General features: G+C 44.8%; 1 protein-coding gene across 1 annotated transcript in view; it reads right to left on the reverse strand.

Moving 5' to 3' along the window:
- Nucleotides 1-22,797, reverse strand: part of SIK1 (Protein kinase superfamily protein) — a 79,369-nt gene that overhangs the window by 40,003 nt on the left and 16,569 nt on the right. Inside the window, exons 5-10 of the mRNA XM_087395716.1 lie at nt 17,464-17,554; nt 17,254-17,306; nt 975-1,037; nt 721-765; nt 488-523; nt 140-195 (exon numbers count right to left, since the gene is read on the reverse strand). Of these exons, the coding sequence (XP_087251842.1) occupies nt 140-195; nt 488-523; nt 721-765; nt 975-1,037; nt 17,254-17,306; nt 17,464-17,554 (344 nt within the window). The remainder of the gene's footprint in view (nt 1-139; nt 196-487; nt 524-720; nt 766-974; nt 1,038-17,253; nt 17,307-17,463; nt 17,555-22,797) is intronic.

The following is a 22,797-nucleotide window of genomic DNA, read 5'->3' on the forward strand; positions in this document are numbered from 1 at the left end:
AGGAGGTATTATAACTAAATCTTGCCTCCCTTCATGTTGAACTGTCAACCAGTACTTGTGTCCTCTTTTAATGTCTTCCATTCATAGCATTTGCAAATCAAACCACGCATCTATAGACAGAGAAAAAAAGAAGGCATACCATTTCTCTTTGTCTTCCAGCATGGGTGCAGGATCTCTTAGTATCATAAACAGGACCTGTCCAAGCAATTCGCCACCTCTATCAAACTAAATGAACAAGTTGACAAAAGGTATCTTGCTACAAAACTCTTTCCGGTTTGCACAAGACACCTTGCACCCTATCTTTTAAACATTGAGACCAAAAGTCATGTCAGAAAATAGACAAGATGGAAGAACGGAAAACAGTTTTTTGGCATCCAAATTCCAATTGAGTACCAACTTAATTTGCTGTTCAAAGCCATGGACCACAGTGAGCAATGAGCATATTTTCTATCTGAAAATTATAGTTTGAGAAGACGTCAAAACCTACCCTAAAAGGATGCACATTGGATCTTGGAGGAAGCCCCTGCAATATGAAAATATAGAATAAGAACCATGTAACCCAATAACATCTGTTCCAATATGGCATACTAAAGAACTCTTAGAAAGGACTGCAACCTGCAAATATGAGCACAAAGAAGGGAACCATTCTTAATCACAATGCATCAACCAACCCACTCATTGACATGAAACCCCATGCATTAACAAAGGATTATTTCAAACCTCGGCCATTTCGATTGCAGAAACTCCAAGTGACCACACATCAGCCTACAATAAAGGCACACATCCAATTTGTGAGCTTTGTTCCATGCCACAATATCCTAAGTGGCATGGTTGCTGGCTTTTTTGCTCTCTATATAACAAATAGGATACTTTCCAGTTGACAATGATTTAAGCAGAAATTGCTGCTCGATTTGCTATTTATTTTAGTGCTTTTGTTCTAACAAAATCAAAGAATGCATCACCTAGATTCCTACCTTCCCATCATATCTGCTTCCCTGGATAACTTCTGGTGCCATCCAATGTGGAGTACCAATTGACTGCAACAAACAAAGCACAATCATAAATATAGAATATCTGTGAATGTGCGATGTGCTACTAGCTATTCAGACTATTAGAATCTTTATCTATAAGCTTCTAATTGTTCAATGCTACAATGAGAGCTTGAAATCAATGGCATATTCCTCATCAAGCATGCCATAAAAGGAACCTTCTATCTCCACCTATAAGAGAAGTCTAAACTGATACTATTACTGTGAAATGAGATGTTCCCATAAGAGAATATATCTAGATGAATCCAGAAACATGCCCAAACTCATCCTTTAAAACCACAACACGTAGTACAGTTTCAATCTCATGATGGTTACCCATAGGGTTGAAAACCATAACTCCATCATGCATAGCAGGGACTACCTACTATACCATCCCCACTGATGTCATCAGCACCCAACAGTGGGTGTAGACCATAGTATAAACATATGCTCTCACACATACAAATCCACACACCCACTAATTTTTAATATCCATTTATACCAAGGTCTTTGTACTGAGTTTCTGTTGCAATTCAGAGGTGAAGAGCCAATTCAGCCATGAGAAAGGCTAGCATGAAAGGAGAAGACTAATAAAAAAGTAGTCCACATTCTCTTCATTCAAGCTACAACTGCTTGTGAAGACTATACGATATCATTTTAGTCTCTCCCAAATGCGCATTGAAGCAAAAAACATCCAATAAGAGAATACATGAAACAACCATCACAAGAAAACCATAAACTCCATCACGCATAGCACGGACTACCTACTATGACACACCCCCTGACGTCATCAATGCCCAACAGTGGGTGCCTAGACCATAGTATAAACATATACTCTCACACATACAAATCCACACACCCACACATACTTAAGCATCCTTTTATACAACGGTTTTCGTATTGATTTTCTTCACTCCGGAGGTTAAGGGCAGACTCAGCCGTGAGAAAGGCTAGCACTAAACGAGAAGGTTAATCAAAAAGTAGTCACATTCTCTTCATTCAAGTACAACTGCTTGTGAAGACTATATGATGTCGTTTTAGTTCTCTCCCCAACAAGCATCGAAGCAAGAGATATCCAATAAGAGAATACATAAACAACCATTCCCAATAATAAATTTTGTCAAATGAATCGCTCCTACATAAGACGAAGCAGCGATTTGTTGTAATCAGATTCGTAGATGCGAGCATGGCCTCCATCTTTGGCCCAAAGGGCCTAGTTTGGGTGCCGAGATGCCACATGATACCATCGGGTGCACAAGGACATAAGCAATAACGGATTGACTTGCCTTATTGGGCTAGGGCCAAGCATAGCGCTATGGTGGTTGCTTCCTTTGACTCTTCACCTTCTCTTGCTTCACTGTGATCTTTTGGTGTTTGGCCTTGAAATTCTTCGATGAACTCATCAATCGGAGAGCAATGCATGAAAAGCCATTGATATACTTCCATTGTGCTTAGTTAATTGTCAACATAGTAATCTTTTGAGCTGTAGAAGGTTTTTCCCAATCCACAATCTCCTCCACCTTTGGGTGATCAAGGCATATTCCTTTGGGTTGTTTTATTGGGCTAGGGCCAAGCATAGCCCTATGGTGGTTCCTTTCTTTGACTCTTCACCTTCTCTTACTTCACTGTGATCTTTTGGTGTCTGGCCTTGAAATTCTTCAGTGAACTCGTCAATCGGAGAGCAATGCATGAAAAGCCATTGATATGCTTCCATTGTGCTTGGCATTAATTGTCAACATAGTAATCTTTTGAGCTGTAGAAGGAATTTCCCAATCCACAATCTCCTCCACCTTTGGGTGATCAAGGCATATTCCTTTGGCATAATTAATCTAGCCAAAGTAATAAGCCCCCAAGACAAGAATTTAATGAACTCTTTCTATTGATGAACAAATGATTTGCCTTCCAAAGCTCTAAAACCTTGGCAAGATCTATTTTTATCTCCAGAAAAAAGGCCAAGATCATCTAAAATACAAATAGGCACCTCCCAAGTAATTGGCCATAGAAAGTTACACGATCCACCCCAAGCATGCCAGGCTCTGATTCCAATGTTAATGCTTGAAAGCTGCAAAACAGAAGCTTAACGAGACTTGAGATCGAATGAAAAGAGGGAGAGAGGAGGGAAATTTTTTTTCCTTGAAAGGAGTGTTTGCTCTATTACAAATGTGCCAAATGGTTATTAGTAAAAGCTCAATAAAAAAGAGATCAAGTGAAACTTAGCTTGCCTCCAAGCTAAAAAGGAGGTATGGAATGTACAACCTGGGGTAAGGCCTTTCCAAGTGGTGGGCTACATAGGTTGCCCTACCTTTCATTCTTCCTCACTTTGGAAAGATGACTTTAGAAGACTCCTAGCATACTATGGTAAGAAACCTATCATTTCTCATTTGAGGATTTTCGATTATGATGCTTATGTACATGTGAACAAAGCAAATAGAACAAAGTTGGATCCCAAGAGCAAGAAGTGCATCTTTATTGGGTACAGAAAGGAATCAAAGACCTGTCAGCTAAATGACCTGGAGGCAAAGAAGCTAGTGGTGCCCAGAGATGTTGCTGTCCAAGAGACAAAGTCCGAGCCACAAGCAACCTCATTAGAAGTTTCAATTTTTCCGCAAAGACCAGGGGTTGCTATTACGCAAGCAAATGAGACAAAAGATCCAAAGACCGAAGATTTAGAGTCAAAGTCTAAGGCACCTAAGCCAATGCAAAAGGGAGACAGCTACCAAGTTGGTACTTGAAGACCCTGAAGAATTCAGGAGTCACACATCCTAGAGAGCAATTCAAAGGTAAGGCTCAAGGAAAGCACCCGTGAACTATGCTCTAATAGTTCAGATCTAGAAGATGTGGAACCAAGGACCTTTGAAGAAGCATAGGGAATTCCAAAGAGGTAGGTTGCCATCGAAGCAAAAAGAAGGCCATTCTGAAGGACCATACATCGGACCTGGTTGATAGACGCCAGAAGAGGAAGATCATAGGAACCAAGTTGGTTTACCGTGGAGGCACAAGTTTGATGGTACTTTGGATAAGTACAAGGCGAGACGTGTTGTCAATAGCTTTGGTTGCCCACCATCAATGACCGATGTTTTAGATGGATGTGTGAAGTCTACTTTCCCAAACGGTGAGCTTTGTTTGTGTTGAGCAGCCGAAAGGCTTCCAACATCTAGATGATAGAAAGAAGGTATGCAAGCTTCACAGGCTACTTTACAGTCAAAAATAGGCCCCGAGAGCATGGTAATAGATGACTACTTCTATGAGATAGGGTAATCTCTACCTCTTCATAGGATCCTACTGTTTGAAGGCATCTAGTTTGCATACTCCTCCAGCCACTGAAGCTGTGCAGACTGGAGGAGTGATATGACATAATCCTTTCTATACTTCTCAACAGTAGTAATCTTCCTTGATTGCTGTTTTACCCAGCACCCCTTTGCTGGATGTGTTCAACTTATTTCTGAGCATCTTTTCCTATGCTTGTGGATGAATAAGTCTGAGTTCTTCATCCAGCAGTAGCAATCTTCCTTGATTGCTGTTTTACCCAGCACCCCTTTGCTGGATGTGTTCAACTTATTTCTTATCATCTTTTCCTCTGCTTGTGGATGAATAAAGTCTGAATTCTTCTTCTCTCTTCTCTACGTATTTTCTCAGTAAGATTTCAGTGAGAGAGAGAGAGAGAGAGAGTGTGTGTGTGTGTGTGTGTGTGTGTGTGGTGTTCCAGCCGGAGGAGCGATGGAGAGCGATGGAGCCTCCCCCTCGCCCGTACAGCCCCAACCTACCTCGCTTTCATGCTCGCAACCTCCCCTGCCTGCTCCATTATCCTCTGTCCTTGCTCGTACATCCCCATACCTTTGCAACCTGTAGCCGTACCTTTCCAGCCTACATCCGTACCCTGCCCATCTTCATCCACACCTTTCCTGCACTCGGCCGTACCCTCTCTGCATTCCGTACAAACTGTACAGACGTCCGTACAGTCCCAACCTCTTGTCGCCTCTGATTTCTGTACAGCCCCTCTGCATAGTATGTCCATACAACCTGATTATGCTCCTTTTGCGCAGTCCGTACGTCTTCTGGAGCAGCCCTCTCCATCTTGCTCTTTCCTTGATGCCTTCGATAGATGCCTCGTTCGTGTTCTCTGCTTCAGCTCCTCTTTCTACCTCTGCTCCCACACGTGTTTTCATTCGGCGAAAGAGAGGTGTTTTGCTTCCTTCGTGCTCTTTCAAATTGACGAAGCTAGATGTTGCAGATGGACCTTCCTCTCCTCTCCAGTTGGATCTTCTTCGCCAGATGTGTGCTGCCTCCGTTACAGAAGTTCCTTCTTCGGGTTCTCCTTTGGTCTGTTCTTTGGATTCTGCCCTTGTGATCTCTGGTCTTCGATAGGCTCAGTAGCTTGGGATCTGTCTCTACTTTATGGGCAAGGTTCTTTCTGCAGCTCACCTTCATCGTTGGGCTGAAGCTGCCATGGGTCTAGATCTCATTTCCTCCTTTGTCTTTATGGGCAAATGGTTTTATTATGCCCACTGTTCTTCGACGGAGGTGGTGGAGTGTCTTGTTAGTTGTGCTAGGGTTCCTAGGGCAGGTCTCTTTGCTTATGTCATGCCCTGGGATCCTCTTTTTGATACGGCAGCTTCTCTTTTGACTCATTGCCCGGTATGGATCACCCTCAAAGCGCTACCTCTTCCTCTTCTTCAGCATCTTTCTACCCTTGGAGCGCTCTTGGAGAGGCCTCTTCATGTTCCGAGACAGGAGTTTTTGCAGGCTACTCGGGATATTCGTATTTGTGTTCTATGGGATATGATGTAGCCAGTGCCTTCTACTTTGGATCTTGATTTGGGTTTTGCCCATCCAATCGCATTCGGTTGCATTTTGCCTCTTTTCCTACAGCCTGTTATCGGTGCCGCCAGGGTTGGTCATTTTGCATGTGCTTGCCCTTCTACTTCCAAGACCACTCCTCCTGCTCCTTCCTCAGCAGTCAAGATTACTCCCTCTTCTCCTCCGGTCTCTGCTATGGTTTCACTGGATAAGCCTTCATTCACTGCTCCGAAGCGTTACTGGAGGAAGGTAGATAAATCATAGGCCAATCTTTCTGCAGCTTAAGAAGCTCAGGCTCAGTCTCTTATTGAGCACCAACAGCCTCCTTCTCCTCAGGATATGGATGTTCCTCTTGAAGAGGGGATTATACAAGATGCTGTACATGTTTTATCTCAGGTTGATACTCGGAGTGAAGCTGAAACGATGAGTCGTGATTTATCTGATGCAGCTCCTTCTTCAGATGGTACTGATGTTGATCCAGCTCCTTCGCCTGTGATGATCGTGCCAGAGTCTATTTCTGTTCAGGATGCAGATGTTCCTTTTTCTCTGGATTCTTTTCATCCTTGGTTACAACAGGTTTTTGACCCTGTGATTCCAAAATTCCGGCTGCCAGCTTATATTAAGAAGAATCACAAGGGCAAAAAAAAAGCTAGTTTTTATTGATGGTGTAGTTACTCCACTGCATCACTTTTTACAAAGCAACAATCTGAAACTAAAGGATCTTTTGTTTGATTCTCCTCCAGTGGATATGTAACTTTTTACTGGGCTGCCTCATGAATTTTTCTCTGAGGCTTTACTTGTAAATTTTTTCTTTGTACCTATTGGTGGGTTTTTACCTCTTTTTGGGGTTTCCCACACAAAAATAAAAGATTTCATTAAAAAAAAAAGTGTGTGTGTGTGTGTAAGCATGCGTGCATGTGCATCTATGTTGTGAGAGATCGGTGAGCATTTGAGATCATTCCGCTGTGTAGCTTTACTGTTCAGCAGTCCCTCAATTCTAACATTCCAGCCAATACGAACATCATAAGGATGCAGCACTCTTTTCCCAAAATTACTGGGTCTACAAAGATGAGATTACGTCTGATGATCAAACTGACAAAAAGCCCCAACTTGTTAAAGACTTTGGTGTCCCATACTACCAAAGCCCGTCCACAAGGAACCCACGGCACAGCATCCTGCACCTGCCATGTAAGTAGGAGAGCCTCACGATCCAACACTGACCATGCAGTTCAGAAGCGCTCAACCTCACTACTGCACAATAGCCTTGGCCAATTTTATACAGAAGAGCATCCCACCATAATGAATACCCAGCTAAATATAGCTCACAGGCCCCCACGTAAGCCTGCCAATCTTAATCCTCGGGCCCCCTAACCCTCGGGCCCCCTACTGGATGAAGTCTACTAATCTAGAAATTAGCATTACAATATGTATGACCATAGTATACAGGTTCAGCAAGTTTGCCATGATTCCATGCAAAATAAGTGTGTTGGATAAAGACTGCAAGTTTTGAAGAGCTATCCTTGAGAACTTTGGTACACAATTGAGTTTTTCCAACAGCCTCCATCCTCACAAGGATTGTTATATACATACCAGGCTGCATTTCACAAACAATTCAAGTCCCTCCTTACCATGACTTCAGAGAAAGTTCACAACTAGATCAAGGAGAGCTACAACCAGATGTTGGAGTCTGTCAATCAAAGCAAGCATTGCCACAGCACAGGAAGCCTGCCAGACTCCAGCAAACAAGCACCGCAAGGATAATAGTCTTAAGGAGATGTGTAATCCTCCCTCATAAAATACAGCAGAGACACTCTCATTTTCTTTATGCAATCGCTAGCTCTCTCGTGGAACCTCACGCTCCTGATTTACTGTAGAAACACTCTCATAAGAGCTCTCTCTCTCTACACACAGCTAGGGCCCAGGACAACATGTCCGGCTGGCCCCCCCGAAGGTATTTTATTTCTTAAAGAGAGAATCTGTTACAAGAGTTCAGCGTAGAGCTACCTAGTACATGAAAAATCCAACGTGAATCCATATTACAAGAGCTTCAAGCTCGTTCCAAATTGGCAACATGCCACTTGTCTAAAATCTAGACTAAGTCCCATTACATGCCACTAAGGGCAACTCTGGAGTCTTCGAAGCACTTGGTCACGAGAACCGCCTCCTAGATGCTTGTTAGGCTCCCGTAACGCTTAGGAAAATAACTCTTCCTAGTACCTACAACAATTAATTAAAGCGCACCACCATGGCACCCATTAATTGTTAGCGCTTTGCATGCAAATAACACACTGTGGACTAGTTCTAGTCAAGGTGGGCGTCCCCACTGAACACATGTGCACGCATAACAAATATAGTATATATATTTATTCTCTTGTTGACCGAAGTCAACGCTCTTGATCATGATTAAGGGGCTTTGACCAAGGGTCGAGGCGCCTTAATTATAGCCAAGTCTCTCCAACCGAAGTTGGCACATCTTGGTTAACCCTCTTGGCGCATGCCAAGTCTCGTTGACCGAAGTCAACACTCTCTGACCGTAGTCAGCTCTGTAGTTCTCTGGTTAACCGCAATTAACCCTCTTGGTAATAAATCAAGTCTCCCCGACCGAGGTCAGGTTTACTTGACTAGAGTCAAGTATCTTTGACCGTATTCAATTCTTTGACCATTAAAAGAACTCTTTGACCATAATTAACACATATAAAACTCTTTAATTATGATCAAATAAATGGTCAATTGTACTTTGACTTAGGATATTTACATTGTGGTGACATCCCCTCGGCTTCTATTCAGTTGACCTCAACTGAAAAGCTTCCTTGTAAACATCCAAAAGCTGTGGATGATCGAATAACATGTCTTCGTCCATCCACTTGGCATCTAATGCCGTATAATTCTTGAATTTTACAAGATACCTGTAAAACTCCTTGCCCTGAGGGCCTTTGCGTACAGTATGGTACACAATCCCTCCGGATCTTTTAGTCTCTCTTGCCACTCTAGTTGTTTCCAATGGGGCCTCCTCTTCCTTGGCCTCAACGGGGGGTAGGACAGGGCTGCTCTGTGCAACACCTTCTTTGCCAGCTTCCTCATCTTCGTTGTCTGCACATAGTCCCATAGTGGGACAGCCCCTGTATTAGGATTTATAGAGGGTGGGGCCGTGGAACTACATGGAGATAATCTCATCATGAGCTGCTGCTGCTCCTCCCCGATCCTTGCTGCCCTCCTCTATCAGCCTCTCCCTCTGCTAGCCTCTCCTCCCTCTCCCTCAGCCCCCGCCGTCTCTCCCTCAACACTCCTCTCTCCTCTCAGCTGCGATATCAGCAAAATGCCTGATAAACGTTCTGTAGTAAGAACACAAGCCTAGGAAACTTCGAACTTCATGCACAGTTTTCAACTCTAGCCATTCCTGAATGGCACGGATCTTTGCTGGGTCCATCTGTATCCCATTCTTGGATATTATATGCCCCAAATAATGGATTTCTTCCAGGAAGAATTCACTTTTCTTGCTATTTGCATAGAGCTGATGATTTCTTAGCTCTTGAAAAACTATAGCAAGATGTTCCTTGTGCTCTTCTTCGGACTTAGAAAAGACAATTATGTCATCGAAGAAGATACCAGTGAACTGTCTGTAGGGTCGGAAGATACGATCCATCATCCTGTTGAAGGTAGCTGGGGCATTGGTCAATCCAAAAGGCATCACCAGATATTCATACAACCCAAAAGTGGTGCGGAACGCTGTCTTGTGTACATCTTAAGGTTGTATCCTGACTTGATGATAGCCACTCTTCAAGTCTATCCTACTGAAAATTGAAGCTCCATTTAACTGATCCAGTACATCATCAATGTGCAGAATAGGGAATCTATTCTTGATGGTCATTTTGTTCAATGCGCGGTAATCGACGCACATACGAAATGAACCATCTTTCTTCTGTACTAGCAGTACATGGGAACAAAAAGGAGAAGAACTAGGCTGAATCAACCCCTTGGACAACAAGTCCTGCACCTGAGTCATAATCTCCTCGCTGAGTTGCACTAACTTTGTATGGGGGCCGCCTATTGGGTGGCTCGCTACCAGGCATTAACTCTATTTAATGATCTTCTGGTCTCTCTGGGGTTAACTCCCCTGGCAAAGCATCGGAAAAGCAATCTTTAAAGTTTACAAGAAACTGAAACTTATCTTTGTCTGCATCATTCATTTCAGCATGCATATCATTCTCTTTTTCTTTTACAAAAACCATGTACGCGAAAATTGCAGACTTTATTGCTTTACCACATGTAACATCATATACAATGGGGATAGTCTTCCCTTTATTCCTAGCAACTAAATGCTGGTTTTTCCCCCTATGCACAAACTCCAGCACTCTTTCAGGAAGAGTCAACTTCACTGCCTTGCGATGAAACCAAGGCATTCCCAAGACTACATCATGATGTTTCAGTGGAGAAATGAAGAAGTCTTCCTGATCCACATAACTCTGTACATGAAGACGGAGCTTTCCTATCAAGGGAGTGACTGGCACAGGATTCCCACAGAACATCTAATTGGCATCCAAAGCCCTGCCCAACTCCTCCGTCTTTATTCCCAGCCTCAGGGCTAGGTCCGCTTATATGAAATTATCCGTAGCCCCTGGATCAAATAAAATTAGCGCTTGCTGGTCTCTAACTTTGCCCCATGATAGCAGCAATTCTCGTTCTTCTGGGTTTGAAACATGACCCGGTATGTCAGGAATTCCTCCTGCCATTGGCTTTTGCCGTCCCCATGGCTTCTCTGCCTCTTTTCCCTTCGAAGTTGAAGGCTTTTCTGGGCACTGGGCAGCCACATGTCCCTCTTTGCCGCACTTGAAGCATTTCCCATCTCTACGGAATTCAGCTATCTGTTCAGAGGTGAATGGAGATATGCCTTTATATGACTTTGAAAACTGAGTACCCCTCGGCTTCTGAGGCTGAAACCCTTTCTTTTCAACCTTAGGATACTCTTTCTTTTTTGATTTTGAAAAATCATTTTTCTTTCTTTCGGCACGTCCTGCATGCAAGGATAGTACCGTGGATGGATCTTGTAACGGCACAAGACTAGCTACTGAAGCTGAATGCATAAGGTCTTGAATGTTCTTTGCCCCCAAAGCATTCACTACTGCCTGGATTCTTGGACTGAGACCTACTCTGTACTTTCTCATTTGGGTTCCTTTGGTGGAGATCTTTTTGGTGCAACCTGCAAATAAGCATCCCAAAACTTTTGGTTGTACACATCCACTGTATCTCCTGCATCCATATGCAAACTGTCCCAATATTGAAGAACATGATCTCTAAACTATCTAGGCATAAACTTCTGGTAGAAGGCTTTCTTGAAGTCCTTCCACTTCTTTGGGGCTGACCCATCTGTGGTCTGTGCACTCCACCATGCACTAGCTGTCGCTGTCAAGTGCAAACTGACCATTCTTAACTTGGAGGATTTTGAAAACTTTTCTGTACCGAATGCACCATCAAACTGCCTCATGAACTGCAATGCTTTGTCTGTATGACCATACTGTCCATTGTAGGTCATAAAGTTGACAGATTTACCTCCCTCTTTGAATTCCTTGGTCTCTCTGGAAGACTTACTCTTCCTCGACTTCTTGTGTTTCCTTCTTTTCCTTGATGGTTTATTTGATAAAGAAGAAGATACAGAGGTCGAACTTGAGGTAGACGGTGAAGGACTAGGAGATCGGTGACGATGCCTCGATCTCTTCCTGCTATGAGACCATCCCCTATGAGATCTCTCTTTCTCTGGCTGTACACGAGAGTGTGCCTCTGGCATTGGCACGTCATATGCTGCATTAGGCATAGCTTCTGCTTGAAACAAATGCTGAGCCCTTAGATCGTTTTTGAGATTTTCCATCTCTTGTATACGAGTGCGTACCATCTGCTCAAATTCTTGCTGAGTTTGCTGCACACTTCTCTGTCTTAGATGTACATCCCTATCTTGTGAATCCCACTGGATAGGTGATTGAGCCATTTTCCTACAACTCGTCTGAGATCTGCAAGTTTCTCACACACACACTGTGTATGCAACTGATGCACACTTCCTTTGCTTTTCAAATAGACAATTTACCTCAACAAGAGGTGTCTTGCATTTACAATCTATGCCAGTACTAGGCTGTCAGCTCAAGGCATATACCCACAAAGTTGCCAAGGCATCAATAACTATATTGTCCCTTTTCTGGCTGTTGCAGAAAGCACTCACAATGCATCTGATTCCTTTTTTCTGAACACAAAGGCATGCATTTTCTCTTTTTCTGCAAATCTCTGATTTTTCCTCTGATCTCTGCTGTTTCTCACAGTAGATACTTTCTCAGATAAGTGAAAACTGTTAGCAGAAACAGTCTCTGCAACTGGTTTTTTTTTTTTTTTGAACAGTAACAAGATGAAGTAACTGACTGGTTACTCTAACCAGACTAACTGGCTCTAGTCTGGTTAGATGAACAACTAGTTAGTCTGTGACTAAACTCCAACCAGATGAACTAAATACAGTTAGGTGGACCAAGACTACACCAACCAGTTTGGTTTGGTTTGCCCACTAACTGAACATCTAACCAGCGTCGAGCTAACCATGGTTAGTCTAACCATTGGTTTGCCATCTCAGCAGTCCAGCTGGCTGCCACATCAGCAGCTGCCTATCTGCCACGTGTCAGTGTCACATCAGCTTCCTGTCAGCCCTGCCACATCAGCACCTACCACGTGTCAAGGCCACGTCAGCTGCATGCGCTGCCACATCATCATTGCACGTGTGGACGCCACATCACCTGCTGACTGCCACGTCATCATCTACGTGTCATTGCCACGTCATCTGCCTTGCTGGCACCCTGGCCACGTCACCAGAATCCATGTATGCCTAAGGCTGGCTGGCTGGCTGGCTGGCTGGGCAGCGCTACGCGTCACGCTTGCGCCTTCTAGAGTCCTCTGTCGCGGGGCTTCTGTTAGTGCAGCCCGACCACCGTCAAGCAACGGAACTGCGCCATGATCTGCTTGCCTGTCATGTCAAAACGCATGAAGGCATCGGTTATCCTTTCTAGCCCTCCGGCCAAGGCGCCAAGCAATTGTCTGCACAAGCATCTCCGTCGCACATGGACTCCAATTAATTTGCCTTCATCAAACACATCGTCACGCAACGCAAATATTTAGTGATTGCGCTAAACGTGAGCTGCCTGGTGTTTCACCATTTTGTCATCGATTGTGTTCATCAGGTCGTCAATCTCTGACAAAAGCTTCGTGCTGTTGTCTGCTCTGGGCAATGTATCCTCGTTCATAATAGACAGCAAATACATTCTCAGTCCAGAGATAGATAGGGACAAAGCTTAAGCGTGGTTCTTTGGACCGTCACCGCTTAAGAAAGCCATGAGTCTGGCTCTGATACCAATGTAATCCTCCCTCGTAAAATACAGCAGAGACACTCTCATTTCTTTATGCGATCGCTAGCTCTCTCATGGAACCTCACGCTCCTGATTTACTGTAGAAACACTCTCATAAGAGCTCTCTCTCTCTCTCTCTCTACACACAGCTAGGGCCCAAGACAACATGTCGGGCTGCACCCCCCCGAAGGTATTTTATTTCTTGAAGAGAGAATCCGTTACAAGAGTTCAGCGTAGAGCTGCCTGATACATGAAAAATCCAACATGAATCCATATTACAAGAGCTTCAAGCTCATTTCAAATTGGCAACATGCCACTTGTCTAAAATCTAGACTAAGTCCTATTACATGCCACTAAGGGCAACTCTGGAGTCTTCGAAGCACTTGGTCACGAGAACCGCCTCCTAGATGCTTGTTAGGCTCCCGTAACGCTTAGGAAAATAACTCTTCCTAGTACCTACAACAATTAATTAAAGCGCACCACCATGGCACCCATTAATTGTTAGCGCTTTGCATGCAAATAACACACTGTGGACTAGTTCTAGTCACGGTGGGCGTCCCCACTGAACACATGTGCACGCATAACAAATATAGTATATATATTTATTCTCTTGTTGACCGAAGTCAACGCTCTTGATCATGATTAAGGGGCTTTGACCAAGGGTCGAGGCGCCTTAATTATAGCCAAGTCTCTCCAACCGAAGTTGGCACATCTTGGTTGACCGTGGTTAACCCTCTTGGCACATGCCAAGTCTCGTTGATCGAAGTCAACACTCTCTGACCGTAGTCAGCTCTGTAGGTCTCTGGTTAACCGTAGTTAACCCTCTTGGTAATAAACCAAGTCTCCCCGACCGAGGTCAGGTTTACTTGACCAGAGTCAAGTATCTTTGACCATAGTCAATTCTTTGACCATAATTAACACATATAAAACTCTTTAATTATGATCAAATAAATGGTCAACTGTACTTTGACTTAGGATATTTACATTGTGGTGACAAGGTGATTGGGTTTATCTGAGGATCATGAAGAAGAGGCTCAAGCTGATTGAAACGAAGTGTCCAAAGCTCTCGTATTAGTGTATGGGCCCCTTTCCAATCATATAGTCATTTCCATGAAGCTTTGGTTACCAACCAAATGGATAATGCATCTGATGTTCCATGTTTCTTGGCTTAAGTCACGTAGGACCAGTTTTAGCAGCCGTATTAGACGTGGAGCAGCACGAAAAACTAAAGGAAGACCTTTCTTCCACTGGCGGACCTACGCTCTAGAGGGCCAATCGCTTGGCAGTTGAGCAGGCTGTTCCCTTGCATACCCGAATGTTAGTGCTGTGGCCTGGCCTGACATGTGGCAGGGTGGCTGGCAATTGGGCGCAGCTCGCTGCTGAAGTGGTTGTAACTGCCTGCATAGTCCAGCCTTTGATTACTACCAACCTGATGCTGCTGCATACTGATGGGGCTGTACAGCCGTTGCTGCTTGTTTGCTCTCGCCTACCACATGGCAGCCGCCTATGTGGCTGCTGCCCTGTTTTGACAACCTGTCAAGGCTGTCTTGACTTTTGAAGCGAGGTCGGATGGCCATGTGGCACGGACCATGCACATGACATTTGAAGTTGAAACAGATAAGATAAGGTTGAAGGTCGGATGGCCATGTGGCATGGACCATGCACATGACATTTGAAGTTGAAACAGATAAGATAAGGTTGAAGGCCTCCTTGTATGCTGTAAGCAGGTGTGGATAATTTGTGAAAATATTCATCAACCCATGGTGCCTCATCCCAGCCTTGATGCTGGAACTTGTTGACATACAATCTCTAGCAGTTGTCAGTACCTCTCTTGACTCCTTGTGACAAGGTTTACTCAGGGGGTGGTAACTCCAGGCCCTTTAAAAGAGGTCTCCTACTCCATTCTAGAGCGTCAGCTTCATTGCCTTCAGCTCCATAAGCAAAGGAGCCCACAGCAAGTAATAGCAGAGCAAAAGCAATCATCCTCTCTCCGCTCACTCGACTCTCCAAGGAAGGCTCCGCCTTCAAAGGAGCGTAATCAGCAGGTTGAGTGAGTCCAAGAAGTTCCTCAGCAGGTCCGCAGGTTCCTCACAATCAGTAGGCACAGCAAGCCTTGGCAAGCACACTTGGCAAGCAGAGCCTCTTCGAGGCACAACAAGGTTCCGTAGGAGCTCACCAAGGAGGCTTCATCAAACTCAACCTAGTCCCAATCTCGGCATAAGGGGATGTCACATGCATCTACTCCTAGAATGACACACGCATGCTCCTAAAGCCAAAAGGGTAGATCAAATCTTGCAGGCTAAAACAATAGCAGCAGATCTGATGTGCCATGGACAGCAAACGCATGTCTGCTACGCATGCAGAGTCCAGACACAACTGCAGAGCGGCTTTTTCAGACTTGGCCTGGGCCTGTCTTCCAATATCAACAGCAGCAAGAATCAGCCATGTCTTGTCTCCCAATCAACAAAAGGGCAAACAGCTATTGTTAAAGTCAGCAGAAATAGCCAGTCTGTCCTCTCCCAGTTGGCCAGCCAGCATGGCTTCAAACAGCTTATAGGAGGAGACTATAAGCCCTCTTCCAATCATCAGCTCTGGTGGCAGCAAGCATCCTTTGGCAAGCAGTTGTTCAGCCTCTTGATTCAATCCAAGGAGAATTCATCAGTTGTGTTCTTGTACTCCAGAACTGGTGGACATCATCATACTCAGTTATGCTCTTTGCACACTTGATGATTGCCAACGCCATCAAGCAAATCTTTCACTGTTCAGAAGCAACGTACATGCATGTGTTGAACACCATAGGTCTAATGTTCTAATGCATGCAACATGAAGCTGAGGCTAGTTGTGCATCCTCTATAGAGTCAAACAAAATTGGATGGAATAGAGGACACTTCATCCCTTTTGGAGGAATTTGATAGGAGAAATGCATATGCATTCATTGATTGTATTGTCAGTGAAAGTGCATATCATGAAAAAACTAAGATGTCAGGAGGCCAAAGAAGCCTTGGAAAATATGGGGACATATCTACTGAGCTTGTGTGGCTCGATTTGAGAAATCTGTTAAATGGGCTTAACGTAATCTTATGATGAAGCATGTCCCCCACATTTCAGATTTTCAGGATTCGTGACAGTACTGCTGAAATCATTGAGGATAAGCAGCTTTGATTCCTTGTGCAAGCTATTTGTTACTGCCTTGGCTATCGCTTTGAGATATTCTCCCATTGCATAAGGAGTATCTCAGCAGTTTTGACCCCAATCTCATATGATTAGTTGGCCTTTAATGCAGGACAGATAGTGAAGGAAAACAGGGAATAGCAAGTTAGACTTTAAAAAATTGCAATTGTTGTCATTGCAGAGTGAACAAGAGATTGCCAATGAGAAAATAAAGCAGGCACTATTAATGCTAAGGATAATTTTGTTACAGACAAATCAAATATTCAAAAACACATTAGTGTGCCATTTTTGTATAAAAATGATGATCCTAGCTTGTTTTGGAGGGCCGTGCACACATCTAGGGTCTCTTAGCTAATATAGGGCATAGATATACCAAACGTTAGAAATGCTTGATTTGGTACAATTGTATCAGGCTAAAGGTGTTATAGAGGCCCTTATTGAGAGCCTGTATGAAATATACAAGTCTTTACAAGCCTTTATGTATGCTTTCAGATCTGTTACATGCGTGTCAAGAATCTACGAGGGTTTAGAAATATGCACCTAAGAGTTTAAGAGCTGTAAAAACTTTATAATAAATGTATCACACCTCTAACAAGTCACGACTGCTTTGGAAAGATAGAATTATGGTACAATTCTACTATTCAAAAGGTGAGATTCAATCCAACTATGGGAACTCCTATAGGGCAAAAGGAGATGAAAGGATATGGGGGGAGGCAATCCCACTACTAACAATTACTTCTTTGTGAGGTTAGGTGGGGAAGTACCATAAAATAGTTTATACCTTTGGCTACACATGATATTCAGGAGTATTCTGGGATATTTAGACCTGCAAGATCTTTCTTATGTATAGAAAATGAATGCAGAAAACTCGGTTTGAACAATACTGTGTTGCGTTTTGACAGAGTCCTTGTCAACTGAGCTGCCACCCCGAAGTCTCCTGTATAGATGCACGAAAAGCCAATGTCAGCAAAATGCCCTACCTTACACATCAGATATGATAAAACAATACGGGATACACAACCAAGGCCTCTAGAAGCTTCACAGTCAAAGCAAACAACCTACATATTCAAGCAACAGCCACTAGGGATGCTTACCAAGCTTCACCTCCCCTTGTTCTGTGAGTAGAATATTACCACCTTTAATATCTCTATGGACCTTGTATATCGAATGTAAGTATGCTAAACCCTGCCAAACAGAACAACAAGAATGTCATGAGAAATCCATGTGAAGAATTAAAATCAAGTACACCATTATCCATTCTAAGTGAGCCAACCTTAATCTCCATCTTTGTCTGCAAAGCAAGGTCATAAGTACATCATGTTTGACAGACTGTATTGACACCATACTTCAGATACTCTACAGATAAACCTGCTGAAAGGCAGCAGTGAAATCTGCCCCACTCCCAGATGCTATCCTAGCATACTCTGAAGTCTGTGGAAGGAATTAGCAAGCTGCGATGTATACATCCATGGATAGTGGCCTCCTTCTGATCCACATATAATCGGCATGTTCCCTGATTGCAATGCGTGTCTGGAGGTGTGAGCAGAGAATAACCGCCATTCCACACAACCCATTCACTCCGCAGGTCTTTGAATGGTGTGTGGACATCAAAGTATACCCATGTACCATGAGTAGCCTCTCTCTGGGATCTAGTGCATCTCAGTATATATTATAAGATGTTTGTCTCAGAAAAGTTGCTCGGTGAGGACCACAAGGTCCCATTCCCTTTCCAAAAGGCGAAAGACAAAGCATTGACTGGAGCAAAAGTGGAAAGGCTGAGTGGAGAGGGCTGAGTGAAGTGGAGAGGCTGAACACACACAGAGAGAGAGAGAGAGAGAGAGAGAGAGAAAAGAAATATTTTTTAACGTCTCTAGGAGGCCTCACGGGCCTACGAGAAAAGGTACACATCAAAAAAAGAAACTACTACATCTAAGGAGAGAGGGAGTGCACAAGGCATCTCCTACATAGTGCATAAAGCAGCTCACAGTTATTATAGAGCATACCTATATTCTAGTGCTATCATACTATGACCTTTATTGCATCATTTTAAGACTGACAGTCTTTGGGCTTAGATTTGATTTCTCTAATCAATCATTGTTCTTCACAGTAGACCGCCCATTTTCCAGCTTTCTTGGCTTCTTTCACTTTAGTGAGTTCAATAAATCTTTGCTTGAACTGAGTTGCAATGAGTTCTTCAGATATCCATATCTTCGAGCCCTTCAGTTTATGTGTTTGTTGGAGGATGGTGACTTTTTCTGCACTTGATATTGGCTAGAAGTCGGGGCAAAAACTGCAACAGACGAGTACAAAGGCCTCATGGGGATGAGCGTCTTGATCTTGGGTGTCTTGGGCGTCTCCATATTGGCCTGTGCAAACTGGATAACCCCCCTCCTGCGGTAGTTAACCCCCGAGATGGGCTGGGGGGTTTCAGCCCAGCCCAGAGCCCTCCAACCTGGGGCCTGCTGCTGTTGCTGTAGTATGTACGCAACCCACCCCTACTGTGTGCGACCCAGCTGGCTGTTTTGCCCCCTGTACTGCCCGTTGTGTGACCCTCTTGGGACCCGCTGCTGTGCGCGGCAACTGAGCTAGGGCTGGAGCGGCTATTCGCACTTATCTTGCAACCGAAGGTAGCTGCTCCTGCTACACTGCCTGCCCTTTAGGCTTGAAAGAAAGAAAGAAAGAAAGAAAGAAAGAAAGTTAATTAAAGTCTTCGGAAGACCAACGGATCTATGAGACTGTGAGAATCCTGATACAAACAAACTGTGAGGGTGGAGCTACTAAACGAGCATCCACACCAATGCAGAATGCAAAAAGCTAGTGCTAAGTACTAGATAGTCATGTCAGAGTGATCGACTACACATCCGTATCATCATCATCATCAGTTCATCCAAGTGGATGAGACGGCGGAAGCATGAAGTCGGCGATAGAGTGTTGTTGGCTGCTCAAGGGCGTGGTCCTGTGTCGTCTCCTGGTCATAGCTCTGCGCCTAACAAGGGCTACAGTGACCCCTGTCGGTCAAGCTCCCGACTCTGAACAGATAGGGGATATCCCCAAGTGTAATCTGTGCGTCAATCCTCTGTCTGAGCTGTCGTGTTGCTAGCTCTGAATCCCGATCATGTCGGGGCCTCGTAGTATGGAGGTCCACCTGCTCTAGCTAGAAGAACTCCGTGATCGAGCTTTGAGAAGGGTCTACCAAGGAGGTGGTCTGCTCCTGTCTCCATGATCGAAGTAGACGCTTGCAGTGCTTGACTGCCTCATGGATGAAAGCCGTTAAGCATCTCCGGTCTGGATAGCAGAGAAACTCAAACAACACTTCAGAACTATCTCTGAAGAGGTAGTAGAAGTGTCCTCGGATCTCATAGTAGGCTAGGCACCTGAAAATGAAATGCTCCTCCGACTCGACCTCCTGTGCGTCACACAATGTGCATGTGCGCCTCTCCCGAGGTAGACCCTTTGCCTTATCACTCTCAATGCGCAATCTATGTGAAGAGACCCGAAACTACCCAGTAGAGATCCTCAGTGAGTGGGGTAAGTGGATCTGCGTATATCCTGGTGGGTCAATGAAACCCTCCTCTGTGATGTGTAAACAATGATCCCTGTAGAAGCTGAGCTTCACTGAACGCTTGCTCAGTCCCAAACAAGTCCAGAATGTGTATAGCTGTAAAAGATCCTCGCGGATGATCTGATTGACCTCGTGTGACAAGAGAGGAGAGAACGGCACGTTAATGCTATACTAAAAGGGAGGGAGTCTGCCCATGTGGAGCCCCAATCGCTCAAACCATCTCTCTGTGCGTGCATACTAGCATCTCTGGTCACCTGCCGCTGAAAGTGCCACAGAAGAGGACAATGCTAGACCATGATAATCTATTGCGCCCAGAAGTGCAATCCCCGTACCCCTTGATCCGGTATAGGTAGGTGATAACCTGAAATGCTGCATCCAGCTGTAGTAAGGATGACCCAAACTCAGCCTGAATAATCTAGCAAGGAACGAATAGCTTACCGCGGATCATCCGCGATAGCATGAGAACTTGTAGCCGCTCCACACGAGCCCACTCTATATCTAATAGATCCCAACCCCCAACAAGGACTGTCGTACATCCCCGCTGGACGAACCAAGGAGTTAAACAGCAATCCCTTGGTCCGCGGATCCTGAAAGCGTAAGTAGAAGCACTACCTCTCTAATTTGGCCAATGAAGCGTATCCCTTGCTCAAGCGGGCCTACATCGCAGGTCTCATGGTAAAGATAGGTCCAGAGAAGATAACATCAAGGTATGTATATGACGAAACAATCGCAATAGGTGACCCGTCAAACGTGAACTGCTCCTGGTGCATAACAGCTCGAGATGTATTGAAGATCATGACCTTGATTTTAACAAGGTTGACCTTCAAATTATGGGACTCATAAAAGAATTGTAGTGCACCAAGGTGTCTCTGGAGGCCCTCTGTTTATGAAGGCAAAAGTGCCACATCATCTGCATATAGCAATATCCAGATTAGCATGCCAACTAGAGAGCATCCATCCCCCCCCGGTGTCTGCATAACTGTCTCAAGCTCATCAATGTAGAGCCCAAACAAGGTGGGTGATAAAGGACACCCTTGTTTGATCCAAATAGTGCTCATGATCTCCTATGTCCACCCCGACCCTGCTCGAACTCTGCCTGAGACTCTCTCGTAAAGTGCCATAACGGCCCAAATGATCTCTTGGTCATACCCTAAATCCTGTAGGCGTCGGATAGACGGTCTCTCGGAACGCTTTGCGAAAATCCACAAAGCAACAATATACCCTCTGCTTCCGTGACCTCGCATCCTCGATGATACACCTGAGTGTGAGAATGTGATCCATGGTCCCATGATCACGTCGGAATCCAACCTGTACAACTGCTCTATGCTCAGCGAATCCACTGACCTCAGAATCAAGTACTGATGCATAAATCTTCGACATGAGATGTCCGATCATAATGGTCTTTAGTTTTCCAAGCTCATGGGATCCCCTGCCTTGTGGATGGATGAGATAGTGTTGACAATCCAGGTGCGTGGAAACCCCAAACAAACAGCTTCATTAAAGAGCTTTGCTAAGATCGGGGCTAGGAGATTAATCCCATATGCCATGAATTCAGTGCATGATCTTTCACTCGGCCATTATGGAGTTTCATCACAGCATCTTTCACACCCCCCTAGTGAAAAGTGTGCAGGATGTGAGGTGAGGTTTGTATGAGAGATCAGGCTCTGGCTGATTTGGGATATCATAGAGTGTATATGCATAATTATCCCAGACTCGAGTGTCAGTGAGGGGTGAAGGTGACCGCCCCTCTAGAAATCTCTACCAAAAGTCCTTAGAGTTGTTACTAAACAGAATATTCAGTAGTTCTTTCTCGTTTCGATGGACAGAATCCAGCTTCTTCCTACATACCAATCGACGATACTCGCGTAGCGCCTCTGGTTTGTTCACGAGGTGGTTTTTGGTTTCAAATCTAAGTTGATGGCGTAAAGCCTTGCACTCATCGTACCAGCTATTATAAGAGACGGACCTAGGTGGTGGTGGACGAAGAGGCTTCGAAACAACCCCCAAATCAGCCCAAATGGGCACTTAGTCCATAGGATAGTTACGACAGGTAGTTAATCTAACCTAACCTAACCATGACTTAGTCAAACCTAGTTAGATTGACCTAACCTAACCCCAACTAACTACCTTGACCCAAGGTAACTAAACCTAACCAGCCAACTAATCTAACGTAGCCAAAACAGACTAACCTAGGAGTAGGGAGCGTAGGCTAGGCGTAGCGATGGCATAGGCAGAGCGATGGCCAAACGGCTATGATGTGAACAATTGAACGGACTGAGACGTGAGTAGAGGGGGCCTGAACGACGGGAGCAGAGGTCACAAGAGCAACAGCAGGAGGTGAGGTGACGTGAGCAACAGGAGCAAAGGCGACGGGGGCGACGGAACATGAGCAGAGGAGGCATGAATGACGGGAGTAGAGGTGGTTCGAGGCTACTAGTCGTTGAAGAGTCTCAGCACCTCGTAGACCATGGAGGCCGTTGAGCTCGTTGAGTCGATGGAGTGAATGCCAGTCGCAGCTATGGAGAGAGAGAGAGAGAGAGAGAGAGAGAGAGATGTATTACCGTCCGCGGGAGGCCTTGCAGGCCTATGGGACAAAAGTGCGAAAACAAAGTAAACTCATACAAGCCATAGTGGGCTGGGGTGAAGGGCTCGCTAAGGCCCTCGCTGAGAGAGAGAGAGAGAGAGAGAGAGAGAGAGAGAGAGAGAGACCCTCCTATTCTAATTAACCCCCAAGATGGGCTAGGGGGTTTCAGTCCAGCCCAAAGCCCCCGACCTGGGCCTGCCATTTAGCCTTGATGGTACTGAGGACGCTACCTCGGAGTTTCAAAAGCTTTGTTACGACTGTGACAGCAGGACAGAGGACCAA

This window comes from Dipteris shenzhenensis, chromosome 1 (genome assembly GCF_047967505.1).
Source record: "Dipteris shenzhenensis isolate YYH24624 ecotype China chromosome 1, Dip_SZ_1.0, whole genome shotgun sequence".
Lineage (NCBI taxonomy): Eukaryota > Viridiplantae > Streptophyta > Polypodiopsida > Gleicheniales > Dipteridaceae > Dipteris > Dipteris shenzhenensis.